This window comes from Balaenoptera ricei, chromosome 5, assembly GCF_028023285.1.
Source record: "Balaenoptera ricei isolate mBalRic1 chromosome 5, mBalRic1.hap2, whole genome shotgun sequence".
Lineage (NCBI taxonomy): Eukaryota > Metazoa > Chordata > Mammalia > Artiodactyla > Balaenopteridae > Balaenoptera > Balaenoptera ricei.
The window spans coordinates 48,516,295-48,540,448 of NC_082643.1; the positions used below are offsets into that span (position 1 = coordinate 48,516,295).

At 42.3% G+C, this 24,154-nt stretch overlaps 1 protein-coding gene across 4 annotated transcripts in view; it reads right to left on the reverse strand.

The window, feature by feature from the left end:
- FRAS1 (Fraser extracellular matrix complex subunit 1) overlaps positions 1–24,154 on the reverse strand; it is a 447,355-nt gene that overhangs the window by 61,636 nt on the left and 361,565 nt on the right. Inside the window, exons 45-50 of one of the 4 annotated variants that reach the window (XM_059922794.1) lie at positions 23,098–23,286; positions 21,557–21,676; positions 21,098–21,277; positions 4,355–4,479; positions 3,930–4,070; positions 2,068–2,295 (exon numbers count right to left, since the gene is read on the reverse strand). In XM_059922794.1, coding sequence (XP_059778777.1) covers positions 2,068–2,295; positions 3,930–4,070; positions 4,355–4,479; positions 21,098–21,277; positions 21,557–21,676; positions 23,098–23,286 — 983 coding nt within the window. Of the gene's footprint in view, positions 1–2,067; positions 2,296–3,929; positions 4,071–4,354; positions 4,480–19,598; positions 19,954–21,097; positions 21,281–21,556; positions 21,677–23,097; positions 23,287–24,154 lie in introns of those variants that run through there. The other 3 variants (XM_059922793.1, XM_059922796.1, XM_059922797.1) reach the window with 3 other exon arrangements.

The following is a 24,154-nucleotide window of genomic DNA, read 5'->3' on the forward strand; positions in this document are numbered from 1 at the left end:
AGGAAACTCATCATTCACACATATCTGAAATACGTCAGGTCTAGGACCTACAAAGGCTGGGACGCCTGAAATCTGTTGACACTTCAAAATGGCCAACTGAGCAAGTTTCCATTGCTTATCACCACTTGGCATGAGGCTTCAGGGAGAATGTTGATGGATAAAGTAAAAACAATATAAGAAGAAAAGCGAGACACAAGTGGCACTCTTGCTGGAATTTCACCTGCTATGGAAGTTGGTTTTCACACACCTATGCCTTCTTTAGTTGAGTTTAATACTGCCCTGAGGTGAAACAATAAACAAAATATTTCCCTTTCAATAACTTGTTAAAATTTTCATGATTTTCATAATTAAAATGTTAATGTCAAAGTCTCCAGGTAGGATTCTGCCAGATGTGAAAAGATGTTTCATGGGAAGAGATTTCCTTTTTTTTTTCTTCTTTCCTTTTTTTTTGAGAGAGAACTGTCTACATGGGGAAAGGGGGCAGAAGAAATCAAGAATAAAAGTGTTTGTGGGAGTAATGCAAAGAAATTTCGGTTTATAACTTCATTCTCACACAGATACACACATATACATTCACAACATACATGGGGAGTCTGATCCAGCACCTCCCCGTTTCTGAGCAGATACAGCAAGCTGGCATACAGGACAGCAAGTTGCTGGTGTTTCAATCTTCTACAACCCTCCTTCTAGATAATTTCCATTTTCAAAATGACACGGTCCCTCTGGAGATCTGCTGTGACCTTTTATGTTTATCATAGGGGTGACCCTCTTGCTGATTAATTCCGAAATCTTTTTTCTCTTCTGAAAGTCAAACTAACTGGGGAGCAGTTACAGTTTGGGAGGGGGAAAATGAACGTGATGACCTGCCAGGTGGAGATGCAGTGCAGATGCTGAAATGGCAGGGAAATCCCAAGAGCCATCCCACTGACACCTCGGCCAACTGAGAATGAGCTTCTCACGGGCTGTTTGTTTCTAAAGCATGCCAGAGGATCTTTCTGCTAGGAAAAGAATCACTTATCATCAAAGTAGGGAAAAAACTCTGCAGGCCTAAGAAGTTGACCCTTTGGTTATCCTGGAACTAAACAGCAGGGTGTGATAACATGCTCACTAAAACTGCTTCTGCTGAGTCAGGTAGCTGTGTGAGATGCAGGGGTATCCATGAGGCCACCTTTCACCAGAGTTGCAGTTGTTCCCAGGGGAGGGTTACGATACTGCAAGAAATCTGCTAAAAATGAGTTAAAATGGTGGGGAAGGTAGTGGGAGGGGGCTCTTAGTTTCCTGAACATCTGAATGTTAGAAGGAAGAAATTCTCCTAAGGAAGAAAAGCTTAACAGCTTCATGACCTCAAAAGAAAATCATCTTCACCTGTTTCACAAGCTGGTCCTAAAATGATGACAATGATGATGATTACAGCCACAGTTTATCAGATGTTTCCTATGTTTCCTGTGTAAGGTACTGGGCTACATGCTCCATGTGTATCAGGAAGGTAGAAATCATCCCCATTTTACAGACAGGGAAGCTGAGGCTTAGAAAGGTTAAATGACTTACAAAGACACTCAATTAGTAAGTGACAGAGGTAGAATTTAAATCAGTGTCTTTTGGACGCAAAAGCCGTACTCTTGACTGTAATTCTTCATGAGATTGAGAAACTCTGGCTGGCTCAGGAGACAATTTGGAACCACGTGATATTATTGAAAAACCAGATGAAAGAAAAATGAAAGGAATAAAGGGTGAGTGAAAAGGAAGAGGAGAAATAATAGCAGTGATAATAACAATAACTGTCATCTATTTGAGCACTCACTCTTTGCCAACAGTGTTAAGCACTTTATATGGATTACCTCCGTTGATCCTTAGGCTAATTGAAGCTGGTGATCGTTCCTGTGCCCATTTTACAGATGAAAAGCTGAGGCTTAGAGAAGGTAAGTAATTTGCCCAAGGCCCAATTAGTATGTGACAGAACCAAAACTCAAACAATGTTATCCTTGTTCTAAAAAGGCCATGTTCTGCCTCCAGACAGCCTCTGGCATGCTTTGCTGTCCCTCCCTCTCTGTCGTCTTTGCCCCTCACCTCTTTTCCCCCTTCCTCAATAATAAAGAAGGGATTCGTCCCGTCAGCAACGGTGAAGGTGAACCAGTCTTTGAGGGAGTTGCTGCCGTCGTGGCTGTAGCGGACCCGGTTCCGATAGACGTCCTCCATGGTGAAGGTGGAGGTGTGCTGGAAGGGCTGCCCGTTGGTGGTTCGCTCAATGGTGCCATGGCGCGGGGGCTGCATGATCATGAATGTGACAGACTCGGCCTGTCAAGGAGGCAAAAGGCAAGAGGAGAAGGGAATTCTGTAACAGAAGCCAGAGGTGTGAGTGATGGCCACAGGCGGTCAAGGGCAGCCAAACCTAAAGATATTTATAAAATAAAGACTGCATTTTCTTTATAGATACCAAAAATCAAGCTAAGGAGAGAAATTATATTGGTTTCTATAATCGAACTTATATTCTGGTGCCTTCTGTTTTAAGATGACATTTAAATTTGCCCACTAAGGGTTATAGGGGAAAACCTGAATTTTTAACCTTTAGGATGATTAAGAACTAGACCTTTTAAAATTACTCATTTCCTTTCCATTCACCCTCCCCCCAACCCACATACACTTTTCCAAAACTCTTATATGTAGAATCTCATATGCATCAGAATAGAAGCAAATTTCCCATGTCCAACGGCTGCTTCCAGGGTGACATGCAGAAGGAAAAATAGAGAGGTAGAAAACCCTGCTCAGGACTCTCCAGTGATTTCTCACCAACTTGGAATAAAATACAGAGGCCTGACCTGGGCCAAGAAGGCCCTCTGTAACCTGGTCCCACGGTTCTTCTCTGGCCTCATCCTTCTCCTGTCCTGTTTGTTCACTGGGGTCCAGACTCTTGGCTGCTGTGTCGCAACGCAAATGTTCCAAGCACGCTTGACTACAGGGCCTTTGCCCTCCTGATTCGTCTGCCTGGAAAGGGATTCTCCCAGGAAACGGCATAGCCTGCTCTTTCTCTTCCTACCTCTGCTCAAATATCAGCTCCTCAGAAAAGCGTTCCCTGACCACTCTGCTTGAAACAGCACACCCATCAATCTCTATCGCTTCTGTCTCTTTATTTTTATTCCTAGCGCTTATCATATCTGACATGATATTCTATGTTCTTTCATTCTTTATTGTCTGTCCCCCTAACCAAAGGTTGTAAACTCCCTAAGGCTGGAATTTTGATCTGTTTTGTTCACAGTGCTGTCTTTAGCATCTAGAGCAGACCTTGCAACTTAGCAGGTAGTAAATATTTGCTGAAAGAATGAATAAATAAATGAATGCATGCTGGCACGGGGAAGGGCATACAGAGAACTAATTAATAAGTGCGTGGTACTCTTAATGGAAGCTAGATCATGTCAGCATGTTAGATACTTTAATTAGAAAGCATTAGGAGAGGAAGAGTTTAGTCTCTACATGCCCTATTTTACTGTGTAAAGCCTGGTTCTTTGAGAATGCTCAAATTGCAATAATTAGTTGTCACCCACTGAAGTCTCAGTAAAGGAGGTAAAACTGTATAGGTGAAGAAATTCCTTGTTCACTAATAGGGAGTAATAAAAACACTATATAAAATGTCATCTACCTAATTTTCTGTGGATCGTAATAAAAATCAGCATGTGAAAATGATTGTTGCATGTAATCATAGGAAAGAATAAACGTATTTAGGGTTTCAGAAAGGGTTGAAAAACAACTTGATTTCAAATGTATTTAGTTTCTCTTTTCCAGCAGGCCATGGTATGTTCTGGTTTTTAATCCTTCAAGGATGCTTGCAGTACACTCACCATCCCACCCCACCCTCAGGATGCACTGTCGCAAAGCAATAGATGCCACTAGATCAGCCTCTCATTCGGCCGGAGAACCCAGGGGAGGACTCTTACCTCTGTGTCTGCATCTACCGCCTTGAGCTCAAACTCTGTGATGGTCTTCCTCACACCTTCCTGTACCCGCATCCCCAAGTTCTGTACAACGGGCAGCGAGTCATCCACAGGGCGAAGAGTGATGTGGAAAGTCTGAGTCACCTACATGGCAGAAAAGTGCAGGTGGGTCACCTGTCCCCAGCACCCACCCGAGAAGAAGGTAGGCGCTCTCTGCGTTCCCTTTCACACCATTCCTGGCATGACTGACCAACCAGGAACCCAGAAGGGAGTTCTCTCTGGCAAGATAGAGTTCTCTTTGCCTCTGTCCTGGGCTGAGAGCAGAGGGGAATGAAGTTCTCACAGCACCGGTGGCTCAGCACCCTCCCATCAAAGAAGATGGCGCTGCATCAATACCCATCAAGGAGGGAAGCAAGGTCCTCACCCACCTCGTTGACTCCATCGGAGAGCGTAAAGCTGAAGGCATCCGAATGCTTCTCGGTCTCACTGGAGTGGATATACTGAACGCGTCCTGAAGTGAGGTCAGCTTGAGTAAAGGAACTAATCTGGATACCTAGCGAAAGAAGACGACAGAACCAGAGAAAGGGTGTCAAGAGGCTAGCCATCCCTCTCGGGGGAGGGAAATGGCACACTCACCAGAAAGAGTCCTCTGTAGTTTTCTTATAGCATTGATGTGCTGCCCTCTGAGACCTTGGGTTAGAGCTGCTTGTGTGTTTTTTCCCTACAACAGCATATGTTCTGTGGGAGCACATGCTAACTTAATTATCTAGGCTTCTACTCTGTGCCAAGGTAAAGCAGGTGCTCAATCAATGTTATTCTCCTTTCTCTTGGGGTTTAGGTATGCAGGTCAAATCTGTGAAAGGTAGAGCCATTGCCTTATTCTCCAAACTCCTCGCTCTTAAGTTTTATATTTCCCCACAGCCTCGCAGTCCTTTCTGAAAACCTGCCCTAATTTTTAATATTGTGTGATGGCTTAGCGTTTAAACTCTGGAGTCATAGGGCTTGGCTAAACATAGCCTTGTTTTTGTGATTAGTGAGCCATCCCCGGTACCCATAATTTCCTCGGATATTCTTCAAGGTCCCGTTCACTCTTGTATCTATGATTCTAGCTTCTCATATACCACGTTGGCCAGGGTGGAAGTAACAAAGCTTATTGCGTGACTTTGAGGTTTGAGCAATCATTCTCTCTCAACTCTAAAATGACCTAGAAAACCAGTGTCTTTTAATAACATGATAACAGAGAAAACTTGTTAATTTTTTTCAGAGTCATTCTAAAAGTAAAAAAAAAAAAAAAATCTGAAGTCATGTGATTTTTAAATAATGCCAAGGTATCCCACTAATGAATAATATCTCTAGGTTTTCAAATGCCCAACAATATTTAGCAAAACAACCCAGAATTCTTGCTTCTATCTTAGGGCTTCTGGGGTCCATCCTCTGGTGTCAGCCAAGACTGAAACAAAATCATATCCTTTAGTCCCTCAGCACAAATTCTCTTTTTCTGATTCTGGGTGTTAGAGTAGTCCTCTATTTAATGTAGTCCTTTGCTTTGGTCCTGAAATTCATTTGCTGCTTCCTGAGATTTATTATTTGTCATTGTTAATCCTGGCAAAACCATTTAGTCTTTTCTGTAAAAAAACAAAGAGATTCTCCTGTGACTATTTTACATTTAACTGTGACATCAATATCATTGCTTTATCTTAAAAATAAAACACATCAACCAGCGTGGTTTACATTGGCAGCTCTCTTTATCATCTGAAATTTGTCACCCAGATAAAATAGCCTCCTGAATATTAGGGCATTAATTTTTTGATGAGGCATTTTATATTTATGTTCGTGCTTGTTACATCAGCTCTCGACAGGCAAAAAATGTAGCTCCCCCGACCCCTATCTTACAGATTTGTCTTGTGGTTCTGGACAGAAATCCATACCATTCTTTAAAAATTTAATAACTTCAGACTGGCTGCACTGAGAAATTTAAACCTATTCCCCTGCTGTGAATCCACTCTCACAGCTCATGGGGAAACACGTGTGTGGATTTTCACCATCAACTGGTCACCTAACTCACTGTTCCCCTTATGAGAGTCTAAGACTGATTAAGAAAGGTGGTAGAACTCATTAGTTAAGTGGGCAGAAAAAAGTTAACATACTTAGGAGGCCTATAGCTGCCATCAGAAATGCCAGCTTGCAAGATGGGCTCTCAGCTTCTGTCTAGGAACACGGAATTTTGGTATGTTCTAGACGAAGGATGCCTACACTCTAACTGATAAGAGGGACTCTCTGCGCCTTGATTATCTGTACAATTTGATTTATGCTGAATACTTGCCTTCCTTCTGGGATTCTACAATTTTGGTTTGTACTAGGTAGAGCGTGCCCATGTAACCAGTCCCCCAATAAAAACCTTGAGCACTGAAAAAAAAAAATAGAAAAGTGGTAGATCTTCCTTCCTCTTGGGAAGGAAGTGCTGGGATTGATCTTTTTATTTTTTAACATTTTTTACTGAGGGGAAATTGACATATAATAAATTATACATATTTAAAGTGTACAATTTCATTATCTTTGGTACATTCATGAAACCATCACCTCAGTCAAAATAGGAACGTATCCATTACCCCAAAAGTTTTTAACTGACACTCTGTAATCCTTCCATCCTTCCCTTTCTTGTGCCCTACCCCATCCCAAAGAAGCAAATGAATTGTCATCTGTCATTATAGGTTAGTTGGTATTTTCTCTAATTTTTTATAAATAGAATCATACAGTATATACTATTTTATGCATGATTTCTTACACTTAGCATAATTGTTTTTGAGTTATCCATATTGTAGCATGTATTAATAGTTCATTCCTTTTCATTGCCGAGTAGTATTCCATTGGATGGTTATAGCATAGATTGTTTATCCATTTACCTGTTCATGGACGTTTAGGTTATTTTCCAGTTTGGGGCTATTACAAATAAGGCTGCTATGATCACTTATGCACAAGTCTTTGTCTGGACATAAGTTTTCATTCTTCCTGGGTAAATCTCTAAGAGTGGGAGGGTGGGAATATATGTAAGGTGTATGCTTAACTTTTTAGGAAACTGCCAAACTATTTTCCAAAGTGGTAGTACTATTTTACATTCCCGCTAGCAGTGCATGAGAGCTCTGGGCTTGATCTTAGTGGGTCTTTCCCAATTCAGTCTAGCAAACATTGAGTACCTATCATGTGCAGAACACTGTTTCAGATTTGCTTATATAGACTGTTTTATCTCAACAGCTCTGGGATGTCAAGGTTTGCATTATTTTTCTAGATTATGATACTAATAAAATTAGGAAAGAAATGTGACCTATCTGAGGTCACACAGCTAATAAGAGAGCACTGCTGAGACTGGAACTCAAGGTTGTCCACCTCCAAAGTTTAGGCCTGCTGGGAGTGTTTTTTTTTTTTCTTACGTGATTACATGTTGAAATGACGCACACACACATATATACACACACACACATATATATATGTATGTATATATATATACATACATACATATATATTTTATTCTGTTAGGAGTACTTTTTGTAAAACTTATCTAGCTTTTCTGGGCAGGACAAGGAGCCTCTTGGATTTCACCCTTATCCTTTAATTTTTTTTTCAATATAAAAGGGATACATGTCCATTAAAGAAAATGTGAAAAACACAGAAAAATAGTAAAGAATCACAAAACCACTCATAGTTCTAACACTGAAATATCACATTATAATGTTTTTGAATTGAATCATAGAATAGTTTTTTGACTATAACCTTTTTCTTGTCTGAAATATTGATTTTGATGGGGTATTTAATATTATCATTTAAGTGATATCCATAATTAAGTGCAGGAGGGTAACAAGTTGCATTATAAGGTAAGCTTCAAGAGGACAAGATTTTGTTGTTTCTTCACCAATGTGCACCTAGAATAGTGCCTGGCACACAGTAGGTTCTCAAAACATATTTGGTTAATGAATTTACTTCATCCACTACAGTTGGTCCTATATCTAAGAGGTCCTATTAAGCACAGATTTTCAATCTCTGTACACTTAAAAAATTTGGTTTTAGCTGTTGCTAATTGGGTATTGGAAGACTTTAGTTGTTCACTCACCTGCAAGATGGTGCTTCTAATAACATATTGTCCCTACTGGCTCTCACAGCAGGTAGTTACCGTTTGAAATATCTTGAAGGCTTTTAATCCCATCCAAAGTGTTTTCAGTCACCAAACCTGCTGGCTAAACTACGTATATAGCAGTGTTACGGAGACCCACGTTAGCCCTGTCAGTTTTTTCCAATTCCCCTGGAGGGCTAGCACATTAGAGAAAGTTCAGTCCAGGTCAGGGAAGTGGTTTGAGAAAAAAGCATCTTTGAAGAAACTGCCTTCCTAATGGGATGTTAGGAGATCGCCCTGGCCCTCCTGGCTTTCAGCACAGCTGTGGATGGCTCTATGCCTGTTGTCTGCTCCCACCTCAAGCTCAGGCTGTGGGAGATTCTCAGCTTCTCTGCTTCAGCTTTTCTTCCAAGCCTCCTGTTGTGGAATGAGTTATGTCCCCCCATATTCATTGACATCCTAATCCTCAGTACCTCACAATGTGACCTTATTTGGAAATAGGATCATTGCGATGTAATTAGTTAAGATGAGGTCATTACGATGGGTCCTAATCCAATTTGACTAATGTCCTTACAAAAGGGGAAATTTTGACACAGACATACACGTAGAGGGAGAATGGCATGTAAACATGAAGACAGGTATCTACAAGCCCAGAAGAGAGGTCTGGAACAGAGCCTTCCCTCAGGAGGAACCAACCCTGCCAACACCATGATCTCAGACTTCCAGCCCCTAGATCTGTGACACAATAGATTTCTGCTGTTTAAGAGGCTCAGTCTGTGGTGCTTTACAATGGTGGCCCTAGCGGACTAATACACCTCTGCTCTTGGGAGAGCCCAAACTAAGACACTGACTGCAGCTTATTCTGGTTGGTGTCACAATATTGAGAGGCTGAGATAAAGAGGAAGCCAAAGAATACCTTTGCTAAAGCATCACCTCTGGGAAGTCCTTCCTAACTCACCCCCAGCCCACTCTTAGGTGGGACTCACAGCATCTTGGCTCCTAATATCCTCTCACATGTTGCTGTCACAACTACTGGAACACACTCGCACATATTACATGTCTCCCACTTCCAAAATCTAAGCTTTCTCCTGCAGCAGCTACTCAATAAATGTTTCCTGAAGGTGAGAACGAGTGTGTGCTGGAGATTGCTAAATCCAATATTACTGCTCCCCTACTTAAAAATACAACTGCTGACTATTAGTTAAGTGACTAGAGGCCCAGTTAGGGTCTAGATTTCCCAGCAACCTCACAGCTTTGTGTAGCTAAATCCTTGTCACTGGGATGTGATCAAAAGGGATATGGGAGGGAGGACCTTCAAGATGGTGGAGGAGTAAGACATGGAGATCAACTTCCTCCTCATGAATACATCAAAAATACATCTACACGTGGAACAACTCCTACAGAACACCTACTGAACGTTGGCAGAAGACCTCAGACTTCCCAAAAGGCAAGAAACTTCCCATGTACCTGGGTAGGGCAAAAGAAAAAGGAAAAATAGAGACAAAAGAATAGGGATGGGACCTGCACCTCTGGGAGGGAGCTGTGAAGGAGGAAAAGTTTCCACACACTAGGACGCCCCTTCACTGGTGGAGATGGGGGGTGGGCAGGGGGGGAAGCTTTGGAGCCATGGAGGAGAGCACAGCAGCAGGGGTGCGGAGGGCAAAGCGGAGAGATTCCCGCACAGAGGATCGGTACCGACCAGCACTCACCAGCCCGAGAGGCTTGTCTGCTCACCCGCCGGGGCAAGTCGGGGCTGGGAGCTCAGGCTCGGGCTTCAGAGGACAGATCCCAGGGAGAGGACTGGGGTTGGCTGCGTGAACACAGCCTGAAGGGGGCTTAGTGTGCCACAGCTAGCCAGGAGGGAGTCCAGGAAAAAGTCTGGACCTGCCTAAGAGGCAAGAGACCATTGTTTCGGGGTACGCAAGGAGAGGGGATTCAGAGCACCGCATGAAAGAGCTCCAGAGATGGGCAGGAGCCGCAGCTATCAGCGCAGAACCCAGAGACGGGCGTGAGACGCTAGGGCTGCTGCTGCCGCCACCAAGAAGCCTGTGTGCAAGCACAGGTCACTATTCACACCTCCCCTCCCGGGAGCCTGTGCAGCCCGCCACGGCCAGTGTCCCGTGATCCGGGGACAACTTCCCCGGGAGAACACACGGCGCACCTCAGGCTGCTGCAACGTCACGCCGGCCTCTGCAACTGCAGGCTCGCCCCGCATCCGTACCCCTCCCTCCCCCTGGCCTGAGTGAGCCAGAGCCCCCTAATCAGCTGCTCCTTTAACCCTGTCCTGTCTGAGCAAAGAAGAGATGCCCTCAGGAGACCTACACGCAGAGGCGGGGCCAAATTCAAAGCTGAACCCCTGGAGCTGTGCGAACAAAGAAGAGAAAGGGAAATTTCTCCCAGCAATCTTGGAGTAGAGGATTGAAACTCCACAATCAGCTTCCTGTACCCTGCATCTCTGGAATACCTGAATAGACAACGAATCATCCCAAAATTGAGGAGGTGGACTTTGGGAGTAACTGTAGACTTGGGGTTTGCTTTCTGCGCCTAATTTGTTTCTAGTTTTATGTTTACCTTAGTTTAGTATTTAGAACTTATTATCATTGGTAGATTTGTTTATTGATTTGGTTGCTCGCTTCCCTTTTTTTAATATATATATGTATATATTTTCCTTTTTCTCCTTTTGTGAGTGTGTATGAGTATACTTCTTTGTGTCATTTTGTCTGTATAGGTCTGATTTTACCATTTGTCCTAGGGTTCTGTCTGTCCATTTTTTTTTTAGCCTAGTTTTTAGTGCTTGTTATCATTAGTGGATTTGTTTATTGGTTTGGTTGCTCTCTTCTTTTTATTACTTTTTTATTTTAACAATATATTTTTTAATTTTTAATTTTAATAACTTTATTTAATTTATTTTTTCTTTCTTTCTTTTTCTTTTCTCCCTTTTCAACTGAGGCATGTGGCTGACAGGGTCTTGGTGCTCTGGACAGGTGTCAGGCGTGAGCCTCTGAGGTGGGAGAGCCGAGTTCAGGACATTGGTCCACCAGAGACTTTCTGGCCCCTCGTAATATCAATCAGAGAGAGCTCTCCCAGAGAACTCCATCTCAACGCTAAGACCCAGCTCCACTCAACGACCAGCAAGCTTCAGTGTTGGACATCCCATGACAAACAACTAGCAAGACAGGAACACAACCCCACCCATTAGCAGAGAGGCTGCCTAAAATCATAATAAGTTCACAGGCACACCAAAACACACCACTGGACGTGGTCCTGCCCACCAGAAAGACAAGATCCAGCCTCATCCACCAGAACACAGGCACTAGTCCCCTCCACCAGGAAGCCTACACAACCCACTGAACCAAACTTAGCCACTGGGGGCAGACACCAAAAACAACGGGAACTATGAACCTGCAGCCTGTGAAAAGGAGACCCCAAACACAGTAAGCAAAATGAGAAGACAGAGAAATACAGCAGATGAAGGAGCAATATAAAAACCCACCAGACTAAACAAATGAAGAGGAAATAGACAGTCTACCTGAAAAAGAATTCAGAGCAGTGATAGTAAAGATGATCCAAAATCGTGGAAATAGAATGGAGAAAATATAAGAAACATTTCACAAGGACTTAGAAGAACTAAAGAGCAAAGAAACAATGATGAACAACACAATAAATGAAATTAAAAATTCTCTACAAGGAATCAATAGCAGAATAACTGAGGCAGAAGAACAGATAAGTGACCTGGAAGATAAAACAGTGGAAATAACTACCGCAGAGCAGAATAAAGAAAAAAGAATGAAAAGAATTGAGGACAGTCTCAGAGACCTCTGGGACAACATTAAAAGCACCAAAATTTGAAATATAGGGGTCTCAGAAGAAGAAGAGAAAACAAAAGGGACTGAGAAAATATTTGAAGAGATTATAGTTGAAAACTTCCCTAATATGGGAAAGGAAATAGTCAATCAAGTCCAGGAAGCAGAGTCCCATACAGGATAAATCCAAGGAGAAACATGCCAAGAAACATATATATATATATATTTTAACATCTTTATTGGAGTATAATTGCTTTACACTGGTGTGTTAGTTTCTGCTTTATAACAAAGTGAATCAGCTATACATATACATATATCTCCATATCTCCACCCTCTTGCGTCTCCCTCCCACCCTCCCTAGCACACCCCTCTAGGTGGTCATAAAGCCCCGAGCTGATCTCCCTGTGCTATCCGGCTGCTTCCCACTAGCTATCTATTTTACCTTTGGTAGTATATATAAGTCCATGCCACTCTCTCACTTTGTGCCAGCTTACCCTTCCACCTCCCCGAGTCCTCAAGTTCATTCTCTTCGTCTGCGTCTTTATTCCAGTCCTGCTCCTAGGTTCTTCAGAACCATTTTTATTTTTATTTTTTTTAGAGTCCATATATACGTGTTAGCATACGGTATTTGTTTTTCTCTTTCTGACTTACTTCACTCTGTATGACAGACTCTAGGTCCATCCACCTCACTACAAATAACTCAATTTCGTTTCATTTTATGGCTGGGTAATATTCCATTGTATATATGTGTCACATCTTCTTTAACCATTCAGCTGTCAATGGACACTTAGGCTACTTCCATGTCCTGGCTACTGTAAATAGAGCTGCAATGAACATTGTGGTACATGACTCTTTTTGAATTATGGTTTTCTCAGGGTATATGCCCAGTAGTGGGATTGCTGGGTCGTATGGTAGTTCTATTTTTAGTTTTTTAAGGAACTCCCATACTGTTCTCCATAGTGGCTGTATCAATTTACATTCCAACCAACAGTGTAAGAGGGTTCCCTTTTCTCTACACCCTCTCCAGCATTTATTTTTGTAGATTTTTTCATCATGGCCATTCTGCCTGGTGTGAGGTAATACCTCATTGTAGTTTTCATTTGCATTTCTCTAATGATTAGTGATGTTGAGCATTCTTTCATGTATTTGTTGGTAAACTGTATATCTTCTTTGGAAAAATCCAAGACACATATTAATCAAACTATCAAAAATTAAATACAAAGAAAAAATATTACAAACAGCAAGGGAAAAGCAACAAATAACATATAAGGGAATCCCCATCAGGTTAACAGCTGATCTTTCAGCAGAAACGCTGCAAACCAGAATGATGTGGCAGGATGTATTTAAAGTGATAAAAGGGAAAGACCTACAACCAAGATTACTCTACCCAGCAAGGATCTCATTCAAATTCGATGGAGAAATTAAAACCTTTACAGACAAGCAAAAGCTAAGAGAATTCAGCACCACCAAACCAGCTTTACAACAAATGCTAAAGGAACTTCTCTAGGCAGGAAACACAGGAGAAGGAAGGACCTACAATAACAAACCTAAACAATTAAGAAACTGGTAATAGGAACATACATATTGATAATTAACTTAAATGTAAATGGATTAAATGCTCCAACCAAAAGACATAGACTGGCTGAATGGATACAAAAACAAGACCCATATATACGCTGTCTACAAGAGACCCATTTCAGACTAGGGACACATACAGATTGAAAGTGAGGGGATGGAAAAAGATATTCCATGCCAATGGAAATCAAAAGAAAGCTGGAGCAGCAATTCTCATATCAGACAAAATAGACTTTAAAATAAGGACTATGACAAGCCACAAAGAAGGACACTACATAATGATCAAGTGATCAATCCAAGAAGAAGATAAACAATTGTAAATATTTATGCACTCAACATAGGAGCACCTCAATACATAAGGCAAATGTTAACAGCCATAAAAGGGGAAATCGACAGTAACACAGTAATAGTGGGGGACTTTAACACCCCACTTCACCAATGGACAGATCATCCAAAATGAAAATAAATAAGGAAACACAAGCTTTAAATGACACATTAGACAAGATGGACTTAATTGATATTTATAGGACATTCCATCCAAAAACAACAGAATACACTTTCTTCTCAAGTGCTCATGGAACATACTCCAGGATAGATCATATCTTGGGTCACAAATCAAGCCTCAGTAAATTTAAGAAAATTGAAATCATATCAAGTATCTTTTCCGACCACAATGCTATAAGACTAGATATCAATTACAGGAAAGAAACTGTAAAAAATACAAACACATGGAGGCTAAACAATACACTACTAAATAAGAGATCACTGAAGAAAACAAAGAGGAAATCAAAAACTACCTGGAAACAAATGACAATGAAAACACGATGACCCAAAACCTATGGGATGCAGCAAAAGCAGTTCTAAGAGGGAAGTTTATAGCAATACCATCCTACCTCAAGAAACAAGAAAAATCTCAAATAAACAACCTAACCTTACACCTAAAGCAATTAGAGAAAGAAGAACAAAAAATCTCCAAATTTAGCAGAAGGAAAGAAATCATAAAGATCAGATCAGAAATAAATGAAAAAGAAATGAATGAAATGATAGCAAAGATCAATAAAACTAAAAGCTGGTCCTTTGAGAAGATAAACGAAATTGATAAACCATTAGCCAGACTCATCAAGAAAAAAAGGGGGCTTCCCTGGTGGTGCAGTGGTTGAGAATCTGCTTGCCAATGCAGGGGACACAGGTTCGAGCCCTGGTCTGGGAAGATCCCACATGCCGCGGAGCAACTAGGCTCGTGAGCCACAACTACTGAGCCTGCGCGTCCGGAGCCTGTGCTCCACAACGAGAGAGGCCGTGATAGTGAGAGGCCTGTGCACCGCGATGAAGAGTGGCCTCCGCTTGCCGCAACTAGAGAAAGCCCTCGCACAGAAATGAAGACCCAACACAGCCAAAAATAAATAAATTAATTAATTAATTTTAAAAAAAACAAGAAAAAAGGGAGAAGACTCAAATCAACAGAATTAGAAATGAAAAAGGTAAAGTAACAACTGACACTGCAGAAATACAAAGGATCATGAGAGATTACTACAAGCAACTTTATGCCAATAAAACGGACAACCTGGAAGAAATGGACAAATTCTTAGAAAAGCACAACCTTCTGAGACTGAACCAGGAAGAAATAGAAAATATAAACACACCAATCACAAGCACTGAATTTAAGACTGTGATTAAAAATCTTCCAACAAAAAAAAGCCCAGGACCAGATGGCTTCACAGGCGAATTCTATCAAACATTTAGAGAAGAGCTAACACCTGTCCTTCTCAAACTCTTCCAAAATACAGCAGAGGGAGGAACACTCCCAAATTCATTCTACGAGGCCACCATCATGCTGATACCAAAATCAGACAAAGATGTCACAAAAAAAGAAAACTACAGGCCAATATCACTGATGAACATAGATGCAAAAATCCACAACAAAATACTAGCAAACAGAATCCAACAGCATATTAAAAGGATCATACACCATGATCAAGTGGGGTTTATCCCAGGAATGCAAAGATTCTTCAATATACACAAATCAATCAATGTGATAAACCATATTAACAAACTGAAGGAGAAAAACCATATGATTATCTCAATAGATGCAGAAAAGTCTTTCGACAAAATTCAACACCCATTTATGATAAAAACCCTCCCAAAAGTAGGCATAGAGGGAACTTACCTCAACATAATAAAGGCCATATATGACAAACCCACAACCAACATCGTTCTCAATGGTGAAAAACTGAAACCATTTCCACTAAGATCAGGAACAAGACAAGGTTGCCCACTCTCACCACTATTATTCAATACAGTTTTGGAAGTTTTAGCCACAGCAGTCAGAGAAGAAAAAGAAATAAAAGGAATCTAAATCGGAAAAGAAGAAGTAAAACTGTCAGTGTTTGCAGATGACATGATACTATACATAGAGAATCCTAAAGATGCCACCAGAAAACTACTAGAGCTAATCAATGAATTTGGTAAAGTAGCAGGATACAAAATTAATGCACAGAAATCTATTGCATTCCCGTACACTAATGATGAAAAATCTGAAAGAGAAATTAAGGAAACACTCCCATTTACCATTGAAACAAAAAGAATAAAATACCTAGGAATAAACCTACCTAAGGAGACAAAAGACCTGTATGCAGAAAACTATAAGACACTGATGAAAGAAATTAAAGACAATACAAACAGATGGAGAGATATACCATGTTCTTGGATTGGAAGAATCAACATTGTGAAAATGACTCTACTACCCAAAGCAATCTACAGATTCAGTGCAATCCCTATCAAACTACCACTGGCATTTTTCACAGAACTAGAACAAAAAATTTCACAATTTGTATGGAAACACAAAAGACCCTGAATAGCCAAAGCAATCTTGAGAACGAAAAATGGAGCTGGAGGAATCAGGCTCCCTGGCTTCAGACTATATTACAAAGCTACAGTAATCAAGACAGTTTGGTACTGTCACAAAAACAGAAACATAGATCAATGGAACAGGATAGAAAGCCCAGAGATAAACCCACGCACATATGGTCACCTTATCTTTGATAAAGGAGGCAAGCATATACAGTGGAGAAAAGACAGCCTCTTCAATACGTCGTGCTGGGAGAACTGGACAGCTACATGGAAAAGAATGAAATTAGAACACTCCTTAACACTGTATACAAAAGGATTATAGACCTAAATGTAAGGTCAGACACCGTAAAACTCTTAGAGGAAAACATAGGCAGAACACTATATGACATAAATCACAGCAAGATCCCTTTTGAGCCACCTCCTAGAGAAATGAAAATTAAAAAAAAAAATAAATGGGACCTAATGAAACTTAAAAGCTTTGGCACAGCAAAGGAAACCATAAAGAAGATGAAAGACAACCCTCAGAATGGGAGAAAATATTTGCAAATGAAGCAACTGACAAAAGATTAATCTTCAAAATATACAAGCATCTCATGTAGCTCAATATCCAGAAAACAAGCAACCCAATCCAAAAATTGGCAGAAGACCTAAATAGACATTTCTCCAAAGAAGCTATACAGATTGCTAACAAACACATGAAAGGATGCTCAACATCACTAATCATTAGAGAAATGCAAATCAAAACTACAGTGAGGTATCACCTCACACCAGTCAGAATGGCCATCATCAAAAAGTCTACGAATAATAAATGCTGGAGAGGGTGTGGAGAAAAGGGAACCCTCTTGCACTGTTGGTGGGAAGGTAAATTGATACCGCCACTATGGAGAACAGTATGGAGGTTCCTTAAAAATCTAAAAATAGAACTACCATATGACCCAGCAATCCCACTACTGGGCATATACCCTGAGAAAACCATAATTCAAAAAGAGTCATGCACCACAATGTTCACTGCAGCACTATTTACAATAGCCAGGACATGGAAGCAACCTAAGTGTCCATCAACAGATGAACAAATAAAGAAGATGTGGCACATATATACAATGGAATATTACCCAGCCATAAAGAGAAATGAAATTGAGTTATTTGTAGTGAGGTGGATGGACCTAGAGTCTGTCATACAGAGTGAAGTTAAGTCAGAAAGAGAAAAATAGCGTATGCTAGCACATATATATAGAATCTAAAAAAAAAAAGGTTCTGAAGAACCTAGGGGCAGGAGAGGAGTAAAGATACAGACATAGAGAATGGACCTGAGGACATGGGGAGGGGGAAGGGTAACCTGGGATGAAGTAAGAGAGTGGCATTGACATACATACACTACCAAATGTAAAATAGATAGCTAGTGGGAAGCAGCTGCATAGCACAGGGAGATCAGCTCGGTGCTTTGTGACCACCTAGAGGGGTGGGATAGGGAGGGTGGGAGGGAGACGCAAGAGGGAGGAGATAAGGGGATATATGTATACATATAGCTGATTCACTTTGTTATACAGCAGAAACTAACACACCACTGTAAAGCAATTATACTACAATAAAGATGTTAAAAAAAGGAGGACTTAAAAAAAAAAAGGGATATGGGTTTTTCCAGTAATACTCCCGGAAAAGAAATAGATGTGGGCGCCCCTGGTGTTTCCTCCCTGGCTGCTGGTTGGGGGATGATGACAGTACACTCTGGGCCACCTGCCTCTGGATTTTGCTGTGAGCAAAAATAAACTTCTTGTGGAAGGTACTGTATTTTGCAGTCTCTTTGTTCCAGCAGCTTAGCTTCTATCCCGATAATACAACTTCTTATTCTAATTTCCCAAGAAGGAGAGGGTCCTCAGGGTCACTGACATGAGGGTGTGGGCCCTCAACCTTGCAAAGAGCCCACACAGGGACTAGAGCCTCACGTGGCTCTCCTCTGGGGGAGGAGGTTCGCGGCTGTCTTCCGCACGGTTCCCATGGACACGTGGCTCCCTGTGACTCCTCGCGGGGAGAAAAGAGGACCTTTACACCTTTTGTACCTAAAGAGAACAATCACATTCAGCTGACGAAGAGAGATGGCACAAGGCTAAGTGCACTTCATAGTTAACCATCAAGACGACGTGTGCAAGCACTGGTGGCAAATGATAACCCCCAGAGGCATCCGGTCCCCACATATCTCAGTGCCTGCACTACAGACACTGGTCTAGAGGCTGCTCTGCTCTTCTTGGAAACAGGCTCCAGCCCAGCCTCAGCTCCTGGTAGACCCATCCTCACCCACGGAGACAAATGGGGTGAGGTGCTTTTCTCCAAGCTGCAGCCAGCCGCCTTCAGAAAGGGTGATTGATCCATAATCAGCATGGACGTCCTCTGAAGGGAGAGCTTTGACATTTAAAAAGGATTGAATTCATGAATACAGTTCCACTTAGGGGAGACAGGGAAGGAGAGAATGCTGACTAAATGCTATAGAAAGGACTGCGGGGCTGATGATGTGGGAGGGGCAGGGAAGCCCTGCTCCATTAGAGATGGAGAGGGGCCCCCCGAGAGTCAAGATCTTCCTATCTGGTCTACTTAGAATCTCTAGAAACAGGAGGATTGAGAAGAAATGGTGGGGGCGGGAGAGAACGTGGATTAGGAAGTCAAGCCTGGTGGGAAAGGGCAGGTGAAGGGAGCGTCCCTCCCTCTGTTTCGGGAGGCTGCTTTCCCAAGAGGAGGGAGAAGTGTGATCCCCTATGGGTGGTACCCTGAGCAGTGCTGGCCTAGTCTTGGCATCCAGGATTTAAGCCCAGTGAAGGCTGAGACTGTAAAAACAGAAAAAGCGAATTTGGGGCAGCCTCACACAGGACTCAACACAGCCTGGGGGTCAGAGAAGAGCCAGAGCTGGGACTTACCAGCAGCTGGCAGTGCCTTGCGTGAAGCTCCAAGCCTCTTGGAGCTCTGTGCAGTGTAAATGCAGTTGCCTAACACAACAGCCGAGAGTCAGCCCTTTCATCTTTGGAGAGATATAATCAGCAACCTGACAGAATTCTGGCAGAAGCAATTAGCTCATGAATGATTTATCAGGTATCTCAAGCAGCCAAGGTCTCGGGAGTGCTGATCTGCATACTGCCCCCAGGAACTCTGGGACAAAAGGGGAGCGCACTGGCTTTAATCTGCATTAGGGATTTTGGCCAATCTGTCCATCCTTCCCCATGCCCTCCCACCATACACATAACTCCCTCCTCCACCATCACGCTGGACCCAGACATGTTCACCTCCACCGGCTGCCCCTCCAGTGCGGTCCTCCATGCAACCCCACTCTCTCCCCCACTCACTCCGCCCCAGCCATACTGGTCTCCTTGCTGCATCTGGAATGTGATAGGTCTGGCTGATCCCACCTCAGGATGTTGACACTCGCCAATCCCCTGTCTGGAATGCTCTTTCCTTTACATGTCAGCATGGCTGGCTCCCTCACTTTCTTCAGATCTCTGCTCATATGTCATCTTATTATTAGGGAGGCCTTCCCTCGCCTCCTTGCTCCCTGCACCCCAAGAACACCCTCATTTCACCCCCTAACTTATCACCGTTGACATATGATATATTTGCTTGCTTGTTTGCTTACTATCTGATTCCCAGCATCAGGGCAAGTACTTTCTCTGTTTCGCTATTTCCGTGGTTGAATGAATGAAGAATCTGTAACCTGAAATCCAAAGAAAACAATGATCTAAATTTCCTGCAAGCTGACACTGCTTCTAGGATGGACCAAATAAAGACAATTCTACCTTTAGTTGTTTATTCAGCAAATATCGCTTATCCCTCACATCCATTCAAGCTGCCAAGTTCTATAGGTTCTCCTCCTGAAATTAACTGCTTCCTTCCTTCCTTCCACCAGCTACTGTTTACTGGATACTTACAAGGTACCAGGAATAATCTCTTCTATTATTCTCATCTTGCTATTCCCGCTGCTGCCCCTCCACGTGAAGCCTCACTAGCTTGCACCTGGCCAAATGAGAAACTTCCTACCCAATGGCACTGCCTCCTTTTTCTTTCAGTTCATCCTGTTGGACACTAGATGAATTTCACTTCCCCTCCCTGTTCATAATTCTGCGGTGACTCCCTATTGCCTATCGAATTAAATAGAGATTACTGATCGCCACTCTGAAGACCCTCCGTAAAAATCTCAATCTACCCATGAGCCCAATCAACTACTATTTTCAGAATATATGCTTTAGCAAAACTGGCCCACTCATAATTTTTGGAATGTGCCCACACGCTGTTCCTATCTCTGGGAATAACACAGTTTCTGTCAGCCCAAATTCTATCTTTCAAGTGCACTGTTAAATGCCACCTCTTTGCACCTTCACACCCGATGTAGCTTCTTTCACTTTTGAACTCCTATGATAGCAGGTTTATACAGTTCTTAAAATACCTGCTATCTTCTTCCCTTATGTATGATTATATGCAGAGGTTCCTTATCTTATCCAACAGAGGACTCTAAAGGTTGTGGTTATACCTTATTTATCTTTTTTTTTTTCCTCTGTAGCAGCTAAACCAAGGTCTTCCTCAACATGCATGCTCACTTGTTACTTGTTGAATTCTAGTTACGGAGCCAAGACTGTTGATATCAAATTGTAATTTTTAATTCAACTTCCAGTAAGTAATCATTGAGCATACTTTGTTCTAAGTATAATGCGAGGCAGTATATAATGGTCAGAACTAGTGATGCCAAAAATAAATACCAACAAAGGCAGATTCAAGGTGAATGTGTACACACAGAGTGGCTGCCCTCAGCGCTTCCTAAATCCCAGCTTTTGGTTTGATGAAGTCAGAGATGATGGGCTTACCTGGTGATGCTGTGTGTTCCAGGTGGCCCAGCTGGGGCTCTCTGGTGATTCTGTAGATCAGTTCTGCAGGCTCCGTCTCCTGGTCAGTGGCAGAGAGCTGCAGAGTGGTGATTGTCTTCATCGAGTTTTCATCCAAGACCAGCCCTTTATTGGTGGTGATGACTGGTGGGGATTTGTCTTCTTCTGAAAATATCAGAAAGAGTGATTTGAAATGGGATCATTTTTAGCCTCCTTTCTTCAATTCTGGGCCTGGCGTCCAGGGGTAAGATCAGAATAGTCTCCAGGCCTGTCCCTCAGAGAGCGTATCAAGGAGCCACGGCTTCGCACAACAGACAGGATATGATTCCAGATTTCCACATGAGCACCTAAAGGAAAGGCTCAAGCCTCAAGGTGAGCACAGTATGCACCATTCGACCTCAGAACTGCTGGAGGACTTTTAGAGACCCAGTGCCCCCTTACCCAAAACACTGATGGAAAATGACCGGCCAATCAATTTGTTGCCTTCTCCATCAACCACATCAAATTTAAAAGCAAAGCTCCCGCCAGATTCTCCTTTTCCATGACTGTATTCTATGTGGCCTGTAACAAGGACAAGAAAATCAAGATTTGCTATTAGTGTTTTCTGCCCTTATTTCTGAAATGTCAGGTGAGAATTCAGTTGGTATTCACACCAGTGAATCAATTAACCCCTTCTCACTTAGACATTGCTTTTGATATTTTAATCTAATGTTTTCATTTCCTCCCTTTCATCTCCCACTAGCAACTTCCTCATCATCAATGACTCCATCATGATAAAATCATCCTAAGTAGCAAGTAGCATTGCTTACAGTTGAGGCTTGGCATCTGTGGAAGACTCTAAAGAAGTCTCATGAATAAACTAGATCAGCAAAACTGCTCACGTGGAAAATGTGCACTCACCGGACCCACGTCACTGGTGTGACCCTGTTAAATATCCATGTCACAGGGCAAGAGGACAGAGAGCTGCAGCCCACATTCTCCCAGAAGCTGTCACTCCCATTTCCCAGGACAGCCTTAATTCATTTTAGGAAAGACACCGGATATAACCAACCAACAAAGAAATGGATGAACAAAATAAATAAACTCTACCTAGAAGTCAAATGGATCCAAAGGGAAAAATGCAATATATTACATTTTTGTTAACCCACAGGATCACTTATAAGTACCTAGCAATGAAAAGATAGCCAAACATCTAGGAAGAGGTGCCTGCTCTCATATTCTCAAAAGGGACACTGAGGCATGGAATAATTAAGGACTTACTCCACTCCCTTCGCTAAACATGTCTAATGAGATTTTGGCTGCCATCAATTTTGGGCGTTAGTGCAGACGGGACCTTCTTCTCCTAGGGGGACACATTTCCACCTCTAAATGGATCTGCACATCATTACATGACGTTGGATTACTTTCCTCCCAAATATGTAACTTTCCTTCCTTTTTTACCCCTGAAAGCACTGTACAGTAACTATGCAGCATTTAACATTTATGCTTTTACATTCCATCAGCATTTCCTGGAGGAGGGATGAGCTATGTAATCTCCCTCAGGCAGCTCCAATTTATGCCCTTCCATTTTGCTTAGTTCATTAACTTGTGATCTTTGGGGAGCTGGAAAGAGATATAAATTGTTCACCTAAGGCAGGCATAATTTTCACCTTAATCCATCCCAATTCACTTCTTTTTCCTCTCTCTCTCACACACATTTTTAGCATCATAGCAAGTCAAAATGATTTTTTTGTCTATAATAGCCCCCAATTTCATCAATGCTATGTCAAAGCATGAACACATTTTAGCCAAGAAGGAGAGTTTTTTGCAAAACCAAAAAAATTGAGAAGACAAGAAAGAATAAATGAAGCTATAACTCAGCTCTTAATTCAAAACAAAAGTGCTCAGTTTGCTGCCATAGGCTACCAGGCACTTAACTCTCATTTGACTACTGGGGGGTGGAGTTTCTGGAAGTCTGGGTTGGCAGAAGAGAAGCAGCTGACCTTGGCTGATATCAGCCTGGGTGAAACTTTGGATGGGGCCTTTAACGGAGATTTGCTCCAGGCTGTCATGCTTTACCAACTGCAGGCGCCCTGCACCAGGATCTTCCTTCAAGATGTACATCACCTGATGGTCATCTGAGTCAATATCTGTCACTTTCAAGTGCTGTTCTGTGATGGGCGCTACGGACCCTGGAAGAGAATGGGATAGATTAGGTCATTCCCCATCATTGCTTTTGAATAGGACGTCAAATGATTTTAGGAGACTGGAGACTAAATTAACACACACTCCCTGGTCTAAGGAAGTATCAGCTGCCTGCCCTTCTGTTTCCAGATGAATGAAGTTTAATTTCCATAAGTGAATAGTCCCAACTTCCCAATTTGCTAATCAATCACCCCTTGAGTTTAGATCTGAGCCCCTTTTCTCTTCTGATACATTTTCACTCTCTACCTGTGCTCGCCCTACGCCCGTGACCTTTCAGTTAGTATCTAGATCTATGTAATAACTCCTAGTTCTGTGATATAAATGACTCCCAGACCTATGATGAAACCTGCTTGGACCTAATTTATTTACTTAAGGATCACCAAATCATTAAAAAACAGCTTTACATAAACTCACAAACATATCTGTTGCCCTCTCAGACTGAAGAGTCAGAATCATTGTTCCTCAAGACAGAATATATGGTGAGGGTTACAGAGCAGGGAGACCTGAGCACTGGGCCCTGGAAGGCTCGCTCAGGTGTTGGGGACAGAGACAAGGCACTGTCTCCTGGAAAACACGTCTTCTCAGGGTCTTCCCCCTCGCTTTCCTCTCCAGCCATTGTCTCACATTAAAAATAGTAAATTCTTATAAAGTAGGTCCTAGTCACTCATGTGTAATACATACTAGTGTTTGCAGTGGCAATCCACCATGGGCCCTGAGTGTCCCTGCGTGTTCTTGCTGGGTAATGCCAAGAATGCAAGGCCTGACCACTCATTACGCAGGCCATTCTCGGCGAGTAACCCTGAGGGATGAGATGACATCTTCCTCTGGGACAAAGATCAGCCTTGCTTATTGCTA